Source organism: Daucus carota, chromosome 4, assembly GCF_001625215.2.
Source record: "Daucus carota subsp. sativus chromosome 4, DH1 v3.0, whole genome shotgun sequence".
NCBI lineage: Eukaryota > Viridiplantae > Streptophyta > Magnoliopsida > Apiales > Apiaceae > Daucus > Daucus carota.
In genome coordinates, this window is record NC_030384.2 from 39235391 (window position 1) to 39257764 (window position 22374).

Here is a 22374-nt window from a genome sequence, read left to right on the forward strand (position 1 = left end):
ATTCCCTTGTAAAAACTCTTAACCAAAGCATGAGAACAGATCTAAACAATGAACAATTAATTCGAATTTAATACATTGATTAGTTATTTAACCAGTGAGATGTATCTGTGTCAGTGGAATGAACATCATTGGTTAAGTGGTTTAATCAGTTGAATCTGACTGACCTCAACTTATGGTACATGCCAATAACTAGTCAGTTGGTAGTTTCTACTCGTATCATTTTCGGGTTAAATAGCTAATTCATCACTAACCTGGCTCGAAACTTGCAACTGAGTCATGTTGTTGAAAAAATTTTCAAACGTATCACCAAGTAATTAAAAACTTTCAAAATCATCATTCTCCGTCAGTTCCGTTAAGTAATTAACGGAAAGTTAAAAAAAAAATTAAAAAAAATCAAAAAAATTGGAAAAAAATCGTTAAAAATTCTGAAAAAATTCAACAAAATCTGATTATTTTTTTTTGAAAAATGTGAATAAAATAAAAGAAAATCAAAAAATTAAAAAAATGGAAAACAAAAGGTTTCAAACCTTTATTTTATTCTTTTCAATTTTTCTAAAATCCGAAAAAAAAACATGACACCAAATTTTTTTTAAAATTTTTCATATTCTTTTAAGATTTTTGAATTTTTTTCAGAATATTTTTGAACTTTAGAATTTTTTTTCAGAATTTTTTGAATTTATTATGAATTTTCTGTTTTTTTTCCAGATTTTTCTGAATTTTTTAAGAGTTTTTAAGAGTTTTTTCATTTTTTTTAAAAAATGTTTTTGAATTTTCCGTTAATTACTCCACGGAACTGACGGAGAATGATGCTTTTGAAAGTTTTTAATTACTTGGTGATGCGTTTGAAAGTTTTTTCAACAACATGACTCAGTTGCAAGTTTCGAGTCAGGTTGGTGATGAATTAGCTATTTAACCCTATATTTTCAGTAACTCTGCAGCTCACTGAATATATGGAAGCACCGACAGAGTTAAAAGCAGTACGTCACAGAGTGTTGGTAGAAATTTACACAAGAGGATGCAGCGTCGGTAGTAATATACTGCTCTTACCGACAAACACGTTCCAAACATACCGGGTTGTTTGTCTACTCACATTTTTATTATTACCGCATTTTCATTTTTGAGTTCGGGTCTCTGATAATCGTCTTTTACCGCAATCTTTTTGGGTTTTTTTTATATAAAACACATAATTACGTCTATCTGCGGTTTAGACACCCATTCTACGGTTTGTGTCACTAATTTTACTGTATTCACATCCTTCTCATTCCTCTGCCCCATTTCCTATGTTTCTTCTCTGCATTTATATCTTTATTTCCCAAACATGTCTTGTTTTTTCTCGTGACAGAACACATTCAGCTTTCTTATATGTCTGTTAAATTAAACCAAACATGCTAAAGTATAATTTTAACACTACTTTTTTTCTTCTATATACTTGCTATTGGAATTTGGGATCAATCCAAAATACAGGACTCTTCCCCAGATTCACCTAAAGGAGTCGATTGCTTTGGGCTATTTATACATGTGCAATGTTGGATGCAAGGACGTAGATGAAAGCGAACTATTTGTTGTTTCCCTGTTGTACCTGAATAGATAGCGAGGTCTCATGAACTCTTGATCTGATGGTATTTTTTTCAGGGCTTTAGCGGAAATCGGAGCGTCGGTGTTATTATTCGATTCTTTATAAGGAAAAAAGATTTGGTTTTTTCTTATATAGTAATAACAGTTCCATGCGTCGGTTAGCAATATTTACCAAAAAAAGAAAAGAATGCTGGCTATGGATAAAGGTAAACATGTTTATTGTTTATTCTAGAGTTAAATACAAAGTGTGTACTTGAACTATGCACTATATACACTTTGTGTATCTAAACTATCAATTGAAGATATTGTGTACTCCAACTATTCAATTATGTGCAATTTGTGTACTACCGTTAATTTTAGTTAACTTCCGTTAGCTTGTCTCTATGTACAGTGTATACACTGCTTTTCCATCCGCGTGCATTTCTTTCCCCCTCCATGTCCCCTTCTAGTGTAGTAATCGGGCAGTAACCAAAAACTTATTGTCGTGGGCTAATTTATATTTTAAAATTAATTAACCAAAAAATTTATTATTAATTTATATTTTAACCTGCTATTCAATTTTTATACATCAAAATTAAAAAAAAATCCTAAGATATATTATCAATTATATGTAACGAACTTATAACACCTGTCATTAATAATTTTATTGTGAAGATAAAATTATGTGAGAGCAATATATTTCTTATTAATTAATATATATTATTTAATAATTATAAATGTACTTGGAATATTATTTTTCTAGTGAGTGTGTTAATAAATTTTCTATTTAATTTATTGCACAGATTCTTAATACTTAAATTCGTCAAAAATCTAATTAAAAATTGACTTAAAAAATTATTTTAATGAAAATGTTTAAGTATGTTTCAATTATAATAAAAAAATATGTTAAAACTTAAATATATTCATAAATTCAAATACCAATCGACCAAACTTATAAAATTTGAGTTCTAATAGTATAATACAAGTTAGATAAGAACGGAAGATAGCATGTCAAATTAGGTGGAAAAAAGTCAAAGCGTTTATTTTTGAAATGAAAAGAGTATTTTTCAAAATATATATTTTGTTATTTACCTATTTTGATTTTTATATTTGACTTTTTTGATACGTATATTAGTATATAAAATAATTATAATTATAATTGGTCCAAAATTTAAATCTTTTTATTTTAGATTAAAATTCAGTTGATAAAATTTTTATACAAAATAAATATATCATATTTTATTTTCGAACGCTTGAATATATGCATAAAGAATAATAAATAATATGAATGTATACATAGTAACATTTGTCACTAATATACAACTGTATTCCTAACGCTAATTCAAATAAATAGAAATGCAGTTGTCAAAAATCTAATTAAAAATACAATAATGTATTGGCTGTGTTACTGACGTAGTTAACGGCGGTTATGGTCTAGTACACAGATTGCACCATATCATTTACATGAGGTACACAAAATGTCAAATTGATACTTGAGGTACACAGTATGCACAAAGCTTATAGTTCAGGTACACATTATGCATTTAGCTCTTTATTCTATAGAATCAATATAACTTTTACACATTTTATGACAGTAATAAAAATTCGAAAGAAAGCGAAATTTTTCGCGATTTTTCACTTTAAAAAAAGTGAATATAAGGTGGTAAAAAGAATGGTAAAAGTGAGAATTTTAACTCTTTTTCCCCTCTGCACCCCCTTCTTCTAAGTAAGCTTTCTTCCTCCTCTCAGCTCTATCAAGCAGACAAATGGCAACGAAACACGTGGCGTATATAGCATGACTTTTCCAGCTACTCTTGGGCGGTTGATGCAACACAGCACGATGAAACACTTTCACATAGTAATGCAACCCAACTGCAAAGCCCACAAATGTCTGGCCCAGAGCAAGTAATTTTGAAACCAGCCCAGTCTCAGTAGAGAACACTAAAACTAAGTACATGAGCAGAACCAAGAGATATAACACATAGCCAAGTGTCTGCAACACTTGTAAACATATGTATGTGGACTGTGATGTAGCATAGAAAAACTTGAGTGGCTCAAGGCCAGTGACAAGGGCAGAGAGGCAGAGTATAGAGAAATATATTGCAAGGTAAATTTGGATGAAAATGATTATTTTTTGGAGGGAGAAATAGGCTTTGATTCTGTTGAAAATGAGGGAGACTAAAATTAATGGGATTAAAATGAATGCACAAGATACAATTGAAGCAATGGCAGGTGCATATTTTTTACCAACCAATGGTTTGAACCCATTTGTCAGATCTTTATTGGCTCTTGTGAGATAAACTTTGGAAGATGTGGAGAATCTTTCCAAATCTGGAATTAATGATTCTTGGAATCTTGATGGCAGATCTCTGAAATCTGAAACTAAATCCTCCTCCTCATCTTCATCTATCCAAACGGGCTGCTTTGGTTTTTGTAGCTTGGGCTTTTCAGTTTTGGTCTGTTTGGGCTTTGTGGTAAGATCTGAGGATTTCTTAGCTGTGATTAATGGCTTTGGTGTGGTGGAATTCAGCTTCTTTATTTGGGTTTTGATGGTGGGTGAGTTGGAAGTTGATGTGGGTTTGATGAGTTTGGTTTTGTTTTTGAGTGAAGACTCTGAAGTTGAAGTAGTGGGCTTGAGAATCTTGGTTTGGTTTTTAGTTGAAGATGAACTACTAGTTGAAGTAGTAGCAGGATTTGAGGTTTTCTTGATGAGCTTGGTTTGGTTCTTAGATGAGGAAGTAGGTATGGTTTTTGTCTGGTTTTCTAAGGAAGTGGAGCTAGTAGAAGTAGCTTTTTTCTTAATAAGCTGATTTTCTTGGGTTTCTGAATCAAGAAGTTTTCTGCCAGTTTTGGCAAGAAGCAGAGGCTGAGTTTGAGTAGCAGCAGAACTGAGACATAATGAAGAGAAAAAACACAGGAAAATCAGTACCTTTCTTGCACCAAGATCACAAAGTGGAGACATGAGTGTATAGTACTCAAGAAACTGTGTCTGAACCTTGTGCTTCAGAACATGTACATGAATAATGTAATGAAGTAGGGATGATATGGTTTATATCAGATCGGGAAATGGAGATCTAGATTTGTTAAAGTGAGAGACATATCACATAAGTGTTTATCTACAGAATATAAATCCTGAAGGCAAATACGAGTCACTTTTACTATGGTTGTCCCTCGCGGACCTCTTATTTACAAAACTTGCCATTGATCATTACTTCCCCTGCAGCAGTTGACTTATGCGGCCACCTCTTTCCTCCTCTTTTAACTTTATCTTTCATTTTGAAAATTCAAATTTCAGTGCTCTATTATTGTTCTTCTACTCGCTCCGGATCCATCTCTCCATTTCCAGTTGAGGCGCTTTCCTCCTTCAAATCTTTAATTGTAAAGTCTCCACTCATGCACTAAGTTTATTGTAAGTTTCTCTCTCTCTCTCCCGGGTTCTTCATCTCTTTGTTCTTGCTTTAAAATCTAATAATTGCATTCATTTATATGTTTTGCTTGATGTTTTAAAGTAATTAACAAATTGGAATCGATGATTTTCTGTATCTGTTTTCTAATTTGTGATTTGTTTCGGTTTTGTTTTAGTTTCGCTGCTTCTTCAATCTCAGGTATGTTCCTCTCCTTTTCTCCTAATTTATATTTATGTTGGTCATTTATGTTTTGTAGTTTGATATTCCGCGCGTGTTTATGTTTCTCTTCTAGATTAACTATGTTTGTATTTGTTTCATCTTTAATTTGTCTTTTATTTTTGCTGGGTTTCTTTTGTAGTGTATTCTTGGAGTGAATTAGTTTCTAATTTTCTATTTCCCAGCGTTTCAGGTTTGTGTTTCTCTGTCTCTCACTGTCTATCTCTCCCTCTTTGTCTCATAGGTTAACAATCTTTCTATATGTTTGTGTTTGTTTTATTTGTAATTTTGTTGTTGTGTTTGTTTTGTAGATTGTTTGTGGAATAAATTAGTTCGCAGATTTTCAGGTTTTTAGTGCTTCCTCTATAAGCCAAGCATCTCTCTCCCTCGCTCTCAGTTTTAGATTTGAATACCAGGTCAGAAGTTATTTTAGTGTCTTCTCAATTACTCTCATTTTGTTAATTTTTTTATTTTATTAATTTTTGGTAAAAGTGTGCTTAATTTCTATAATCTGTTGTTCTAATGAGAATTAGTTCTTCACCCTGGAGCTCAAATTCTCAGGCCAAAGAAGTGATTTGTTGATAAGAAATTTTTGTTCTGTAGCAATGGAATGAGACCTATCTGCATTACCACAAAGTTGACCATAAGAAGACATACTGTCTGTCCATGGAGTTTCGTAGGCCTTTTAATTGTAGCCAAGTTTCCTTCTGCTCAACTATATTCATTTTATCAGGTAGCAGCTTTTCTAGAAGTCTATATATGATCTATTACCTTTTTAGTTCCAAGTATCTGTACAGTGTCATGTTATATTGATATTTGCAAGACAGACATTCAAACTATGCATGTTTATGGTGGTATAGTATTTCAAGAAGTGACCTTCACTATAGCTACTATCCTTTGACAAGGTGATTATTTATTGATAATGGGTGCTTTTGGAACGTCTCACCAACAGGCACTAGCACAAGTTACGGTTCAGGCTTTACAATGATCACCAAATTCACAGGCTCACAGCCACAGAACCAGTTAGAATATCCATCATCAGCAGCTCCAGCGGTATCTTTCCCACAGTTTACAGCCTCAGTTTCCACTACATCCGCATACCAGCAAATGCTTACTTCTGTGCCAGACCACAGTCTTCTGAAGCAATCATCACAGTTGTCTCAGTCTGATGATATGAGGTCCCAACCTTCTTCTTCGACTGTCGACAAGCCTGCGGATGATGGCTACAACTTGCGAAGTCGATACAAGTGCACACATTCAAACTGTCCAGTCAAGAAGATTGTTGAGCGTGCCCTTGATGGCCAAGTACCTGAAATTGTTTACAAAGGCCAGCACAACCTTGAACGACCACAAGCTAACAAGCATAGAAAAGACATCTAATTGAATCAGACAACGTTAAAGCCAGTACTAAGAATTTCACCAAGTAAACCAACAGTACTCCCACTTGAAGGGAAATAAGCAAAGAAGTTAGAACTTTGCCAATGTGTGGTGCCGTGGATAATTTTGTTTTGTACATCTCGGAGAATTGTTTGAAATGGTTCAGGACTGCATGGGGTGGATTCATGTATGATTTTGTGTAGATAGCCGGTAAAACTTGGCTTCGAACAGGATACTTGTGAGTTGTGAACTTCATAATAGTAATAGGCCAGAAAATCAATCAAGTGGCATTGCTTTCTGAACTCTCCAGGGTTTAAAGGATTTATCGGAGTTGTAATTAGATTTATAAATGCAGATGTTGGTTTAATTAGATGCATTCATTTATCATCTATGACTCTCTTTATATATTGGGACTCATTGGTTTTTGACAAGCACTTTGTCAGTCTGGCTGGACCTAAAGCCCTTTTTGGCAAGCACCGTGTCTACCTAGCAACAATAGTAATTCAAATGTGATCCGGTAGAGCAGAGAAGAGCGACACTATACAATTACGGAAGTTTAATATTCTCTGTTGTTCTTTATAAAATTAAACTTTGAAATTTTGAACATAACAGCGAGTACTAGCATGGTCTCAGTACTTCTGTTTTTTTGGTTCATACTTCATACTTAGCTCGCTAAAGGAAAAAATGTTTCCTGCTATGCACGTTGGTCTCACTCTACAACAACTACTCTAATTTGGTACCCCACCAATTTTGTACAACCAAATCATTATTTTAAAAAGTCCACTTTGTTACTCCCTCCGTCTCTTAATACTTTTCCTTTTTGCTTTTATCACGTTTACCAACACGTATTTTTGATCGTTAATATCTTTAATTTTATATTAGTATTAAATATAAAAATTTCACCGTATTAAAGTACTCATGAATACGAATCTAACAAGATCACTCATGACTATATTTAATCTTATAGATTAGACGAAAATTAGTAATTTATCTCATGTTATGAACAGTCCCGACATTTCAAACGAGAAAAATAAATAGAATCCGAGGGAGTGTCAAGAACCTGATTTAACAGATGATGTTTGCTTATTGCTTATGTATAGATGTACCTTTTTGCTGTCCTTATTCTATTCGGATTTACACTGACGATTGTTGCTGCCTTTTTTAATGGTGAATGAATTTGGTCAAAGCAATCCACAACTAATCTGTCTATTTTTTCCGTTTGCAACAGCAAGTGAACATATGATGGCTTCGCAAGTGTTTATTTATTTGTGAGAAATATCATAAATAAAAATTACTCAAATAATTATGATTTTCAACTTTCCATATTCTTTCTTATATGTCGGAATTGACTTATAAACTATTTTATGAACTTTCATGTAGATTTTAACACTACTACAAAAAAAAAATTAATATGACACAAAATATCACCTATCTATTCATATTAAAGGATGAATCATAAAAAATATAGGTTAAGCTTAACAAAATGATTTTTTAGATTCCCCATATACGTTTAACTATTATAATAATATATATGTCATGATTTCGTTTTTTTAACAACAAATTATAATTGGTTACTCCCTCCGTCCGCCTGAGTTATATACATTGGAAGACAGGGACGCGTCACGGAATTTAATGCTCCTCTAAAGTATAGTTCTATAACTTATTTTTAAGAATTTTTCTTTTTTGAATAAAAATTTGAATGTTATATTTTTATACAAAAAACAAAAAATTTAGAATTAAATTATAGAACTATATTTTGTAAGAGTATTGAAATGCGTGTCGAGCGGTAAAAAAACGTATAGAATTAAATAGAATAGAGGGAGTATATATTACCACCAAATAATTTAAAATTTTTTTTATTATACCATAAGCACAAACCCTAAATGTGAGACACTAAATACTAATCCCGTAAAATATATATTATTTTTATTAAATTCCCATTGAATAAAAAGTTGTTGATAAGTGGAAAATCTAGGAGCATAAATGGTGATGTCCACTTATTTCATTGAATCATGTTCATTTTTAATTGTTGATAAGTGGAAAATTAACAATATATGAATTATAAAATATATGAATATCTTTTAATGGTCCTCTGCATATTTATAAATTCAAATATAAAAAATGACAATCAATAATTGAAAAAAATTATGATTTTCAACTCATCAAATTATGACTTAGAAGCTGCGGATTATAAGCTCATAAACTGGGATTATAAGCCGATCATATTGAAATTTACTCTAAAAATAATTAAAAGAAATTTGTGATGGTTAATTTATAATCATTAATCAACGGTAAAAATTGGCGAGTATGGAGATAATTTAACTTTTTTTTTATGATACCCCTCAGTCTATACCCCTCAGTCTCAATATACATAAAAAGAGAAAAAAATTTGTCCCCTCTTACATGTTCTTCTCTTCTTTCAACACAAATTTATCTCTATATTTATTGTGATTTTTTTAAACTCAACTTTATTCTCATTTCTCAATGCACTAAATCCGTCTTATTTTACATGTCCATTTTCAAAATAAATTTTGTCTCTATTTAAATGTCCATTTTACATTTTCAAAACAAAATTAATGATAATTTTTCAAATATATCATCATAGTTTCTATTTTCAAGCCTTAACTTATTAAAAATTTAATTGAATTCACATTTTTAATACATTAATTAGGGGTATTCCACCATTTTCAAGACATTAGTCAGAGGTATTCAAAAAAAAATTTAGATAATCAATTATTTGTTGGTATGTGTGTTTTTTTTCTTCAAAATGGACATTTAAAGGGGGACGGAGGGGGTAGTTTTTTTTCAAACTCAACTATATTCTCACTTTTCAATACACTAATTAATGATATATGAGATAAATCATACGTCATCTGTCCCATTTAATTCTATTCGTTTCTTTTTCACTGACGCACTTCAATGCTCCTATAATTTACAGTTCTATCACTTATTTTGAATATTTTCCTTTTCTGAATAAAAATATAACATTCAAATTTTTATTCAGTAAAATAAAATCTTAAAATTAAGTCCGTGCAAAGTCTCCGTTTCCCAATATATATAACTGAGGGGGCGGAGAAAATATTTAACTAACTTTTTTTTAATATGGGTGCTTTTTTAAAAAGAATATAGATGTATATTGAGACGGAAGAGTATTTATCAAAAAAGATATCTGATATGACACAAAATATCACATATATTTTGACGTTAAAAGGATGAATCATCAAAAATAGTCCTGACAAACTTCTTTCGTATACCTAAAATTTTATTATTTTTATAAATGAAATAATAGACTCCTCTCCCGTTAGTTTATGCTAATATTTAAATATATAAACATGAAACTGCTTCTTCTCTTTTATTATTATCAATTACACATAAGTATAGGCATGGAGACAACATCATTATCTTTTCTTGATTATTGTGCAACAATGCTTCAATGACAACTTTTAAGTATATACAAGTGTTTGTCAAAAAAAAAAAAAAAGGTATATACAAGTGTGTTAAATAAGTCACACGGTCTTTACCCCACACAGATGCATTGAGGACACTTCTCTTCTTCCACTTTTCTTTACCATATCTAGAACAAACCGCCCAACTACATCACCTATATTAACAAATCTTCTTTTTCATGCACTGGATTCTCCAAAGATCCTTCACCCATTAACACATACTCGGTTTTGAACAAACGTTTGTACAATAATAATGCAAGAATAATCAACTTTGTAATAATTTATGATTTGTTAATAATATTATATAAATATTTAAATAGCCTATATTTTTTAAGAAGGGTAGTTGAGAATTATATCATAATCTAATTGGCAATATAAATCCACTTTGCTATAAAGAACACATTTGGTTTTATTTTCAAAAAGTGTTTATTGTTTATTTGTGAGAAATTAATTATAAATAAAAATTAATATTTGCTCGCAACACATATCTACTCCCAACTCATTACACGAGTGAGAGTGATATGTACTCAAGCGTTGAATTGGGAGTCATGTGTCAGAGTTCTTTAGACTATCTGCAGCAGTTCTACTCGAGTGTATAGAATTAATATTACTCAATTATAAATTCATTTTCAGCAAATGAACAGGAAGTTAGTAAACAAGCCCATTCCATATTCTAAGTACGGCCTGCCATATATTTTGTCCATTAATTTATTATAGGAGCAAACATAAGTCCACTGCGTTCATTTATTATCACAGCAAATGTTCAAAAGCTCCTCTGTATAATTTGTTTAATACATCTCCCCAAGCACTTTCAAATTAACTTTCAGAAAAGATTATTCCATAATCATAGCAATAATGTCTGGAAACCAATTTTAATAGCATACCTTATTAAAAATCGCCTAGATAAAAACATAAATACAATTACGGAAGAAATGAACCTTATTTTTATTAAACACTCCCATTTCAAATTTAACTTGCTAATCCGGTTTACTACATATATCACCCAACTACTTTGATATAGCGCGAAACATAAGTCCATCCAATATGTCTTTTTATTAATTCTGCAAATGAGGAACTGTACTTCAATTTCTTTGTCGTACTTTAGTATATACGATTATTTTTAAAAAAGTTATTAAAAATTTAATTATTTTACAATAGTTATTTGGTCACGGAAAAAAGGATTTGTCGGTATTTCATAATTCCTGTAATTGTCATAGTTTTACATATTTTTCTTAATGTAACAAAAAAAACAATTTGTTAATAACATTACCTCATAATGGAAATATTTCAAAAAGTTGTATAATTTTATAAATTCTGTCTGAAAATATGTTTATATTAATTAAAATCTTTTTGAAAAGTATAATTAATAAATTAATTATTAATTTAAATTTTATTATAAATTTGATATGTTCAAATCATCATGAAAGAAAAATATGTTTATATTAATTGAAATCTTTAAAAAAATATAATTTTAAATTTAATAAAACTAAAAATTAATTTATATTTTATTATAATTTGATATGTTAAAATCATGATAATATTTAGAATATATATACTTAAAATCGAGGCGTGGTCGCTCGGCCACGCCGAGGAACCTTGGTATAATAATTATGCAAGAATGATCAATTTTAATTATTAAAAAAAATAAAATTTGTTAGTACTATTACCTCATAATTATTACCTCATAATGTAAATATTTCAAGAAAGTTATATAATTTTATAAACCTATGTAAAGCGGGCAAAAAATCCACTTTACTATGAACAATATGTTTGATTTAATTTTAAAAAAAGTGTTTATTATTTATTTGTAAGAAATTATTTACAAATAAAAATTAATATATTTCTACCTAATAATAGATTGATCAAATTTTGACACTTTTAAATATCATAATATATACATTTTTCTTTACTATATATTTGTGTTACAAATATATTTTTATGGGTTGATTATTTAAATTTTTTACTACTCCCTCTGTATTTTATATTTGACGTTTTGACTTTGGGCATGTACTTTTAAGTGATTTGGCCCCGTAGTTAAAAAATATAATTTGTTAAATTTTTTTTCCAGGCTAAAAATATATAATTAATATCTTAATTCACAAAAAGATAATCAAAAATAATAATTATATTATATTTTAATTAACACCGAAAAATCAATTAAAATTAATAATATTTCAAATAATAAAAGAAGAAATAACAATTTCCTCTTAACGTGAGGCCATTTTTGATGTATGGGCCCAATTGGTTAAATACGAATGCTTACTGTCGGTATGTACCTACTCAATATTACTAACAAATTGTTATCATAGCACTCACGGATAGGTTTCTCTGTGGGCTTTTAGTTTAAAGAGCAGTCATCACAGGTTAGAAACTTGAAGAAATCAAGTATGTTGGCCTTGGCCACGCAAACCAAAATCAAAAGATGAAGTAGTGATATAGAAAAGTGAAGTAAGAAACCGAGCAGGAATTCTGTATTGGGATGGTGAAAAGTGAGGGTTCTTTCGTTTAAGGAGTACTCCCTCGACTTTGAAAATATGATTTTGCATTGAAAGTTAAAGTGGACAAATAATTTGAAACAAAAAATTTTCTGAACATGTAAATTGAAACGGAGGGAGTATTTTTTGATTAGTAACTAAACAATTCAAAATAAAACTTCCTGAACGGTTAATTGGCAATAGCGGTTGTTAATTATTATTATTTTTATTTCAGTTATGTGAACTAAAATTCGATTGTATAATACCAATAAAAATTAAATGACCGTAAATATTTTAATCTAAGCAAAAAACCATCAGAATTAATCATGTTAATTATTTGATGATCTCAATTAAATACGTGAGCCAAAAACGAAGAGTTGAAGAGAAGATAACTTAAAAAATATCATTGTTTAAGTTCTAAGTTTTTAATACGAATAAATATATATATTTCAATTCGATCCAAAAATTAATTTGAAATAAAATTATTAAGTATGTGGTTGGGTCATATTAAGATGTGATATGTGTTTCACAAAGTTATAACGCCAATTAAGTGAAAAGAAAAATTTGCAATTCCCTCCTAGCGTTAGCGCAATTGTTATGCTTGGGCCCAATTGGTTAAATAAGAATGCTCACTGTGTTTCGTATATACCTATGCAGTATCAAACAGAAATTCTTAGGGACTTATGGTAGCACTTTAGAAGAGGCTTTTGTGTGGGCCTTTTGTTTGAAAAATTTCCATTCAACTTTTTTCCTGTACTCCTGAGTAAGAATATACCGGCGGTAGCCGGGCAAAAGTCCTAGTTTTAATAAGTAGCAAAGGCAAGTAGGTGGTGAACTGGGAGTACTTGGCGAATGTGAAAGAGAGCAAGAAAAGAGAGGATTTTGGGGAGACTTTAATGCAAAGGTGAGGAGGCAAGGAAGGTCACTCACAATCACATGTCGATGAATATAGTAGTATTCTCTCTGTCTCAATAAATTATATACATTGGGATCGGACACAGAGACCAGAAATGAGTAAAATTAGATGGAAAGTTGATAAAGTGATGGGACCCACATATTTTTTAATGATAGATTTGAGATAGTGGAGTAAAGTAGTGAGTGTTATAATATTTTAATTATCATATAATAGAGATAGTGAGAGAATGTAGTGGGTGTAGGAGAGTTTTATATTATAAAAAATTGTTAATTTGGAAATATATATAAATGATTGGACATCCCAAAAAAGAAACAGAATAGAATTGATTGGGATCGGAGCCTATTGTAATAAAATGCTCTATTGCCAAGCACACGCGGTTTTGCTACCACTTTATTATAGTCAACGGCAGATCCTCTTTTACTATTTGTATATACAATCGATGTCGGGAAATTTTTTTTTTATCTTTTTTTTTTGAAAATGAGAATAAATCTCAACAAGAATCGGCAATTCACCGTGATAATTCTTTCATTCAAGAAAACTTATTACCTAACCGTCGGACATGCAAGATGACCGGGGAAATTTAGACAATAAAACTTTAATGTCCGAAAAGAAAACCGGCCTTCTTCCAAGAATCCTGAAAATAAAACAAGAGAAAACAAAAAGAATATAAGTCGATATATTTAACAGATTACATCAAAATATTCCCACAATTATGATAACTCATGATTGAGACAATTAATCTCTTAATTAAGGCATCATAATAAAATATTAATATCCTTAATTAAGACACAATTAACGCCCTCAAATAAGGCCCAATTAACGCCCTCAATAAAGAGGCACAATTTACGCCCTCAATAATTGAGGCACAATTTATGCCCTCAATAAAGAGGTATAATTAACGAGGCACAATTACCGCCCTCAATTAAGGCACAATTAGCGCGCTTTCCTTTCTGAAACCGGATCTGGATCCCGTCCTGAAACCGCCGTCACCGCCACCATCGGCCACCACCGCTATGCTATCGATCAAGTTGCCTCGTCGTATGCAAAGCGAACAACGAAGCGTATCACATGTAACACGAAAAATCGCCAAAAACATCAAAAACCAAACAAAACACAGGGATTAAACAAACAAACAAATACACACAAACAAATAAGATTAAATTCAACACCTTTCGCAATTCCACTCAAAATCATGAGAAAAAGAAAGAATATTGTAAATAATTGTAATAAAAAGGCATACTCGTTGAGACATGAGGAACCCCATAAGATTTGAAAGTCGGAGCAGCATCATGTGACAAACCCATCTTCTTAATTGCCCCTCTCTCTCGATCTTTTTCTCTTTGAATTATGTATAGGAAACTAATTTCAGATCGCTTTTAACGTGAGGTTCTGTAATTGCTTTGGCCCCAAGTTAGCCGGCCATGATTTTGAATACACGCTGACTAAATGATTCATGTAAATATAATAGTACTCCCTCTGTCCCTCTCATTTCTTTACGGTTACTATTTTGAGATGTCCCTCTCATTTCTTTACGTTACTATAAATAGTAAGTTTTTCCCATCATTACACTCACTATCTTCCTCTACTATCACATATTTAACAATAAAAACTACTATTACACCCACTACTTTCCTCCACTATCTCAAATCTATCATTAAATATTGATATGTCCCACCACTTTACCCACTTTTTATCTAACTTTACTCATTTTTCATACATTGTCTTGGTCTCCGTGTCCCCCTCTAATGTAAAGAATTGAGGGGGACGGAGGGAGTATGTGTCTTGAGTTTCATGTAGTGCTTGGTGAAAAGGGGTGCTGAAATAAAGAAAAACGCAATGGAGAGAAAAATAGATCACATAACGAAACTGTAGTTGATAATTCCTTAGAACTTATCGATGTCGGGAAATTTGTGCTATTTGTTTTGCATAATCGTGTTTTATCGATACCGATTGTTTTTCGGTGTGATCTTAACACCAATGATATTCAAATGTAATAATTTGTTTGATGTGATCTCAGTACTGATGATATTGAGATATGGTTATCGGTTTACTCTCCTAAGTCTGATATGTTTGGATTGGACACAAATACTAAGAAAAATGTATAAAAATATATAAAATAATGATAAAATGATCGGATCCTGAAAAAGTAAAAAGCGGCATGTGGTTGGGGTTTTGATATTATAAAGATTATTATTTTGAGAAAATTGTGGAATTTAAACAATTGAGTGACACATCCGAAAGGAAAAGTATACAAAAATCAAAGAGCCTGAGGGAGAGTAACGTACTTAGGATCCATTACGGAGAAGAAAGGATCAGCTTTTACCTCTTATTCGTACATGTTATTCCATGGTTTGTAGTTTCATTCCATTGGGAAGGGAATCATTATCAACTGGATAGTCTGGAATCAAGTAGGTAATAGAGAGGGAAAACGACTTGTAGGTCATGCTTAGCTGATCTTTCCAGCTGCGCGCGCATTCTAAATAATGTTCTACTCCAGTTGACAACTACATTCATCAATTCTAGGATGGCCCTGTGAGACATTAACAAATGCAATTATATGCAGAAGAAACAAATCTCTACGTACAATGATTACCAATTACCCAGCCTTTATATCACTATTATTATTATATTTATAATTTATCCTTTTGGGTTTGAAAATACCACAAAATTTATTGCAAAAGATTGACTATCGATAAGGAATCGTAATACACCAATTCAAGGATCACTAAGTTCTGAAACTCCTCCACTTAAGATGATACATAAGAGAAAAGAAATCAGTGTGATGGAAGTTGTATGAATTATTATATATAAATTTTCCCCATGAGGTTGCAATAATTGGACCTGGTTTGGACCAGGGACTAGGAGGACGTTCATAGTCAAGTCATTACGTATAAAAAGTTGTTGGAAGAGAGTGACGGTGGTGTCAAACTTAATATTCCATCATAGCCAAGTTGTGAAGTTTATTTGTGTTGTTTATTATGAAGTTATCCGAAAGTAAGTATGAATATAGTTGAAGATTGTGGAGCTGCTTATACAAAATGGCTCCTACATACCTTTTAATAAACATTAAAAAAAGTACAGAGGATTCAAAGGATGCTGCGGGACTCCAGTTTGCCTAACATAGTTACTAAGGAATACAGAGTTTACAATCCATAGTAACTGATATATTGTATTAACAAAATAAAACAATCTAAATGAAGGCCATATCTTCAGTTAACTATGTTCATATCTCAACAAATTTATCAGAAACAGGGCACAGGAGTATTTTCAAGGTTATGAGTTGATGTTACCTATGATTTATTTGTCTAGGTAATTGATGGCCGTAAGGATTTTAAGCGAGGTCTGTAGCCTTCATGGTTAATTTTGTGGTTTATGTGTGTGGTGCTTAAAAACTCTGCAGAGGGGACTTTCCAGGTGCTGAGAGGGTTAGTCTACTCTATAGATGAATGAGGACAAGCTATTCTGGGCAGGTGGAGTCTAACCCCAATTTTCCGGGATGACTTGGTGTTGGGGAAGCTGCCACGTGTCCAACTACTTGAGGGTTGCCAGCAGGAAGCTTACAAGCTATTTTGTCACCTGTTCATACGAAGCCTCCGGGTTATTTGGGAGAGGCCTATCCCAAAGGGGGCCGTAGGCTTCGGGGAACATCGGTCGTAGGCAGTGTTTGAGAGCCTACGGTTTTACATGCCATCAGTAATCAAATAATAAAAATTGTAAGATGCAAACAATACAATGAGATAAAAACAAAAGGGTAGATTAAATATACATGGGCTTCTGACTGTTTATGGAAGCTGCTTGTTTGTGTCATAAACAACTAAACGATTAGCTATTTCATAGGACTTTCAAAAGCAGTAACAATCAACACTTTGCTCCAGAAAAATGATTGAAGAACAGCTTAGTTATAACTAAATATTTACCATAACAAAAGAGTTTCAACAAAACAAAATATATTGTACTGACTGTCTGACTCATACTCGATATAAATGTTGAAGCACTCTTTATTTAAACAACTATTTACCTTGTTAATAGCATTTCCAGTTGATTGTTGTAGTGATTGAGGGTTGCATTGAGCTGGGCTTTGCTCCTTGTAGTCAAGATCCTGATTATCTCCTCATCGTTGCAGCACTTCTCAGATATCTTCTCCTGCAGATGCTTAGCCTCTGATTTGGCCAAAGTCATATTCACCTCATCGCCCTCATACCTGAATTAACTAACAAGAGGGACCAAGAGCTGCATAGAAATTGGAAAAAGAACAATGTGAATAGATTAACACACATGATAAGACTTCACTGCAAAAGCATTTTACAAGTAACTGCGGAAGACTTTCTATAAGTAATCAATCTTTATTTTCCTTGAGCCATATTCAAAATAAAGATTACCTCAAAATCACTTGACAGTTCTTTGTCCAAAGCTTTGAGCAGATCTTCTCCATAAGTTGCAGCATAAGTTTCTTGAATAAGTTTATGCTGCGAGGCATTCCTGTGAGCCAAAATCTAATTGATGATTAATGCCTCGTTTGTTCCCCATCCTGCAAATGATTATTGTAGAAGATAAGGATTTAACTAATTAAAAGAAAAATGAACTCCCTCTGTCCCAGCGAATTCTATATGTTTGAAAAGAGGACTCGGCATGCATTTGAAGCCTCTTATAAATATAGTGCCATAAATTATTTTAAAATTCTATTTTTTCTGAATAAAAATTTTATTCTTAAATTTTATTCAAAAACATTTAGTAACACATACTATAATTTTTAAATAAAATAATATGATGAGGTTTAATTATCCAACCTGTACTAGTAAATAGAAGGAGCTATCACTTTGCAAAGGGTAAAATTCAGGAGTCCTGCAGAGTTCCAAATACTCTGGTGTTGCAACTGAGGCCTCTACACAAACTTGACCTTACTTTGTGAACTTGACAGCATTTCCCTACGATGTGTAAAATGACATGCGGGAGACATTTCCGATCACCATTCACCAGTAGCATTAACAGGTAAATTGCTGTCCAAATTCAAATCCAATGATAACTTCTCTGCAGAAGGTATTGGTATAATTAAATTTATCACCTGCACTTGGAGAAAAGCAATAACATTGTGATGATTTTCAAATGAGTCTGTCAATCTAATATATATATATGTGCAAATCTAATATCAAGCTTTCAGTATTACCTCTGCCAACATATCATGAACACCGAAGATATTTGCGTCTAATTCCAGGCTACCATCATTTGGTCGAGAAAGATCTAGAACATCATCTATCAGTACCTAGAGCAGGCTGCAATACTTTGAATGGTCCATAAGAAGTCTTTGATCTGGAGTTAATTCTGTTTCCAGAAGTAGTGAAGATAAGATAATCACTGCATTTCATGCTTTTTAACAGTTAAAAAATCCGCGCAAGCTTGAATTTGTATCTCATTCATTCAAATTCTTCTCCTCCAGAAAGGACACCGTGATATAATGTTGACAATGAAAAGGCAACCATATGTCTATTTTGCAACAAATCACTTTCACAAAATGTCTGAGGTTAGCTTCCTCGTAGAGTTACTGAGATACTATCATAAACTTCGTAAGAATTCTGTGAAGCAACTTGGAGAATATATTTATAACAAATTCATGTACAAATATGACAGAAATAAATCTTAACCAGTAAGGTATGTACTTGTCTAACAAATACCACTGGCTTTTATCTCTTGAACGACTTGTTTAAGGAATGGCCAAACAGAACTTCTTCCAAGTAATAGTATTATCTCAAATAAGATCCCCATGAACTTAAAATTAACAATAACGATGTTCATCTTATATGAGTTATGTTCTCTTGATTCACGATACTTATTCATATTCAACTCTTCAACTCAATCATGTAAGAGAGCATACGGTGATAATCAAAGCATATAATATTCTCAGTCCATTTTGAATAGGCCTCAAAATACTTGAGAAACAAAACTATCATTGAAAAAAAAAGAAATGACAAAAAGAAACACTACTCCTACATCTTATTTATGTCATACTACAGGAGAATGAGAGAAATCACCTGGAATTCATCAATACCTTACTGAATCTAATCTACTACTAGAAACAATCACAAATACTAATCACCTAAGAGCAATTGTCACTGCCACCGGTCGCGATGCCATTGTTATCAACGGTGTACTTATACTTGCACTTACCGCAATCGTAAGTTACAGTATAACCATTGGAACCCGGCACTATCTTCATATTTCCACATGCTGCATTGCCAGGTTTTGGTATTGCTGTCTTTTCTGACGCCCATCCTCCACCAGCACCACCCCTGCCACCGCAACCACCAGCACCGCCACCAGGGCCTCCACCATTTCCACCGCAACCAGCACTGCCCGGTGAACCAGGTGAACCACCTGGACCTCCTCCACCTCCACCACCCCCTCCAGAGCCTCCGCCATTACCACCCCTGCCTCCCCACCAACCACCTGGTGTTCCGGGTGTTCCTCCAGGATATCCACCCTGGCCGCCTCTACCTCCCCAAGGGTACCAAATAACACCTGGTGTTTCGCCTCTACCTCCCCAACCTCCCCAGGGGAACCAAATACCACCCGCTGTTCCTGGTGTTCCCGGTGTTCCGGGTGTTCCAGGTAATCCTCCTGCACCGCCATCACCTCCTGCTCCTCCACCATCACCACCTGCACCACCATGACCTCCCCCATTTCCCCAAGGCAACCGCCCCCAATGAAACCAACCACCACCAGCACCACCTATAGGGCCATGATAACCTCCTCCACCAAACCAAGGAAAAGCTTCCCCAGGGGCCCGAAAACCTCCTGGACCACCCCAAGGAAATCCACGGCCTCCAAACCCCCAGCCTGGTAGTTTAGAATCTTCAAATCCACCTACCTTAGCCTTTGTTTCTTTAGAAACATGATCATTTGATCCCAACATTGCTGCATCATTTTGAACCACAGTGGCTAAACACTGGTTGACTAACAAGATAATCAAGAAAATTGAGAAACAGTGAGCTGAAATATGAACCCTCCTCATGATTAACCACTCTCTCAGTGAAAAAACTAGCCCCCGAGGGCTGATATTTATACTTGTATCAAATCTAGCTGTTGATATTTTTTTGTAACAGCCTCGCTTTTTCATATCTATCTGTTAATAATTTTGCCAAAGTAAAACTAATTCAACTCTGCGTTGATAACTTTTTTTTCTCCGGGATATGTCATATATTTCTATCTTTCCCGTATTTATAGATCACTTTATTAAAAATTATATTAAAAAGTTGTATATGTAATTTTTAATGAAGATGAATTTGTTTGATAATTAAGTGATTGCTGTTTCGGATATGTAATTTGTGATGAGAGTAAATTTGTGGGATAATTAACTGATTTGTGTGACGGAAGGCTCTAAATGTATATGAATATAATTTCTGAATTATTATTACGTAATTAATTATATAAACAAAATAATTATACATTTAATATATTTTAATAAAATATATATTATCAATACCAAACTCTTACAAATATATTGGTCTTACACCGTGTCTACTCATACGAAACTAAACTAATTATATGAAAAATATGAATACTAAAATAAATAAATATCAAAAAATATATCTCGTAAAACTAAATAATAATTAATGATAAATATAAATAAATAATATTTATTTTATATATGTATTATGAATAAAAATAATATCAATTAACTTATAAATATATAATATAATAACTAAGATTTGAACCTAAAATTATATTAAAAGAATGTAATTATATTATACATCCTATCCTATATATTATAAAACTGGCTAATTAATGACTAAGAAATAAAAAATAAAAATAAAAATTTATAATAAATATAAAAACAAATGACTAATCATAATATCAGTTTAAATATAATATACAATAGTTAGTATCTAAAATTATATAAAGTGCTCTCAAAAAATAATAAAAACATTATATGAAGTGGATATAATTATAGAGAAAATGCTTTTTTTATTACATTTATAGTACCCACTTATCCAAAATACTATGCGTACCTACCCATACTCCTAAACTAAACACACACAAACTAAGCACACACGACTTTTGCATGCAGGTGATTTGAAAATTTGGAGAAAACAACACACAGAGATCGAGGTATCGAGCAATTTAATGGAGGGTAAAAGATGTGATTGATGGATTGGTGCCAAGCAGGTACACGCATCCGGTGAAAGCGCACCGAGCTGTTAAACACACATAATCTTTATACGTATAGTCCAAGCATGATTTTATGCATACAGTTCACATGATTAATTAAGTCTGTGAATACTGAATACATAGCATGATATGTTATGGCTTTTGTGGGATGTTGAGGTTGAGTATATTTAAAGTATTGAGATGAGTAACATGAAATATACACGGAAGCAGACAAGAGGAGAGGGAGATTGAGAGCAACACACATTACATACCATGAGTATATACACATGACATTTATAAAATGCGAATATAATATGTGATTTTGGGCACTATGCACTTCGGTATTTTGAGCATATGAGTAGTTAAAAGTGGTATATAGAACATTCACCCTATAATTATATATTAAAATAAAAGAAACAAATAATTTTTCTAAATATATAAAATAAAACAACAATAATTTAATTATATTACAATGAAATAATGTCAAACAAACCTTCTTTAAAATATAATATTAAAATCACAATATTTAAAAGATATATAAAATATAAACAAATATAAATTTATATAATCGTATCATAACAAAACAAAATTAAACATATTTTTGTAAAGACAAATTATAAAAACAAGAGATTTTTAACACAAATAGTTGGTATATGTTATAAATATAATTTTCCAGGGCAAACAATAGAGATGGGATGACGCGTGAGTCCAACTTTAAATTAAAACATATATATCATTTTGATGAATAAAATCAACAAAAATATATATTCTAAAAAAATATATCACATATATAATATTTAATAACTAAAAATCAATCCAAGAAACTAAAATAATATAACATA

The 22374-nt window shown here is 32.1% G+C and overlaps 2 protein-coding genes, 1 long non-coding RNA gene and 1 other non-coding gene across 6 annotated transcripts; 1 reads left to right on the forward strand and 3 right to left on the reverse strand.

Annotated features, from left to right (window-relative positions):
- Positions 1-3078: 3078 nt before the first annotated feature.
- Positions 3079-4711, reverse strand: LOC108218766 (cell wall integrity and stress response component 3). Its single transcript, XM_017391860.2, has one exon. It carries the CDS (start codon positions 4514-4516, stop codon positions 3245-3247), a length of 1272 nt encoding a protein of 423 aa, XP_017247349.1. The 5' UTR covers positions 4517-4711; the 3' UTR covers positions 3079-3244.
- Positions 4712-5165: 454 nt separating this feature from the next.
- LOC108218767 (uncharacterized) lies at positions 5166-6934 on the forward strand. 2 transcript variants are annotated; one of them, XR_010290865.1, is made up of 3 exons: positions 5166-5370; positions 5489-5910; positions 6130-6934. It is a non-coding gene; the product is annotated as an uncharacterized LOC108218767 (transcript). The 2 variants fall into 2 exon arrangements; XR_010290864.1 differs by having other exon boundaries at positions 5166-5910.
- A 6801-nt stretch (positions 6935-13735) lies between these two features.
- Positions 13736-17981, reverse strand: LOC108218096 (uncharacterized). 2 transcript variants are annotated; one of them, XR_010291070.1, is made up of 4 exons: positions 17770-17981; positions 17409-17620; positions 14304-15920; positions 13736-14024 (listed from the first exon to the last, which is right to left on the reverse strand). It is a non-coding gene; the product is annotated as an uncharacterized LOC108218096 (long non-coding RNA). The 2 variants fall into 2 exon arrangements; XR_010291069.1 differs by lacking the exon at positions 13736-14024 and having other exon boundaries at positions 14035-15920; positions 17770-17961.
- A 372-nt stretch (positions 17982-18353) lies between these two features.
- Positions 18354-20396, reverse strand: LOC108217366 (glycine-rich cell wall structural protein 1.0). Its single transcript, XM_017390201.1, has 3 exons — positions 19553-20396; positions 18555-18628; positions 18354-18452 (listed from the first exon to the last, which is right to left on the reverse strand). Exons 1-3 carry the CDS (start codon positions 20394-20396, stop codon positions 18354-18356), a joined length of 1017 nt encoding a protein of 338 aa, XP_017245690.1.
- Between the last annotated feature and the right edge of the window lie 1978 nt (positions 20397-22374).

Bases quoted from the DNA above. Each gene is read 5' to 3' on its own strand.
- LOC108218766 (XM_017391860.2), bottom strand. From the start codon at position 4,516: ATGTCTCCACTTTGTGATCTTGGTGCAAGAAAGGTACTGATTTTCCTG.
- LOC108217366 (XM_017390201.1), bottom strand. From the start codon at position 20,396: ATGAGGAGGGTTCATATTTCAGCTCACTGTTTCTCAATTTTCTTGATT. The intron at 18,629-19,552 runs GTAAGTGCAAGT...ATGATGTTCTAG, and splicing joins TACTGTAACTTACGATTGCG to ATCTTTCTCGACCAAATGAT. The intron at 18,453-18,554 runs GTAATACTGAAA...CTCCAAGTGCAG, and splicing joins TTCATGATATGTTGGCAGAG to GTGATAAATTTAATTATACC.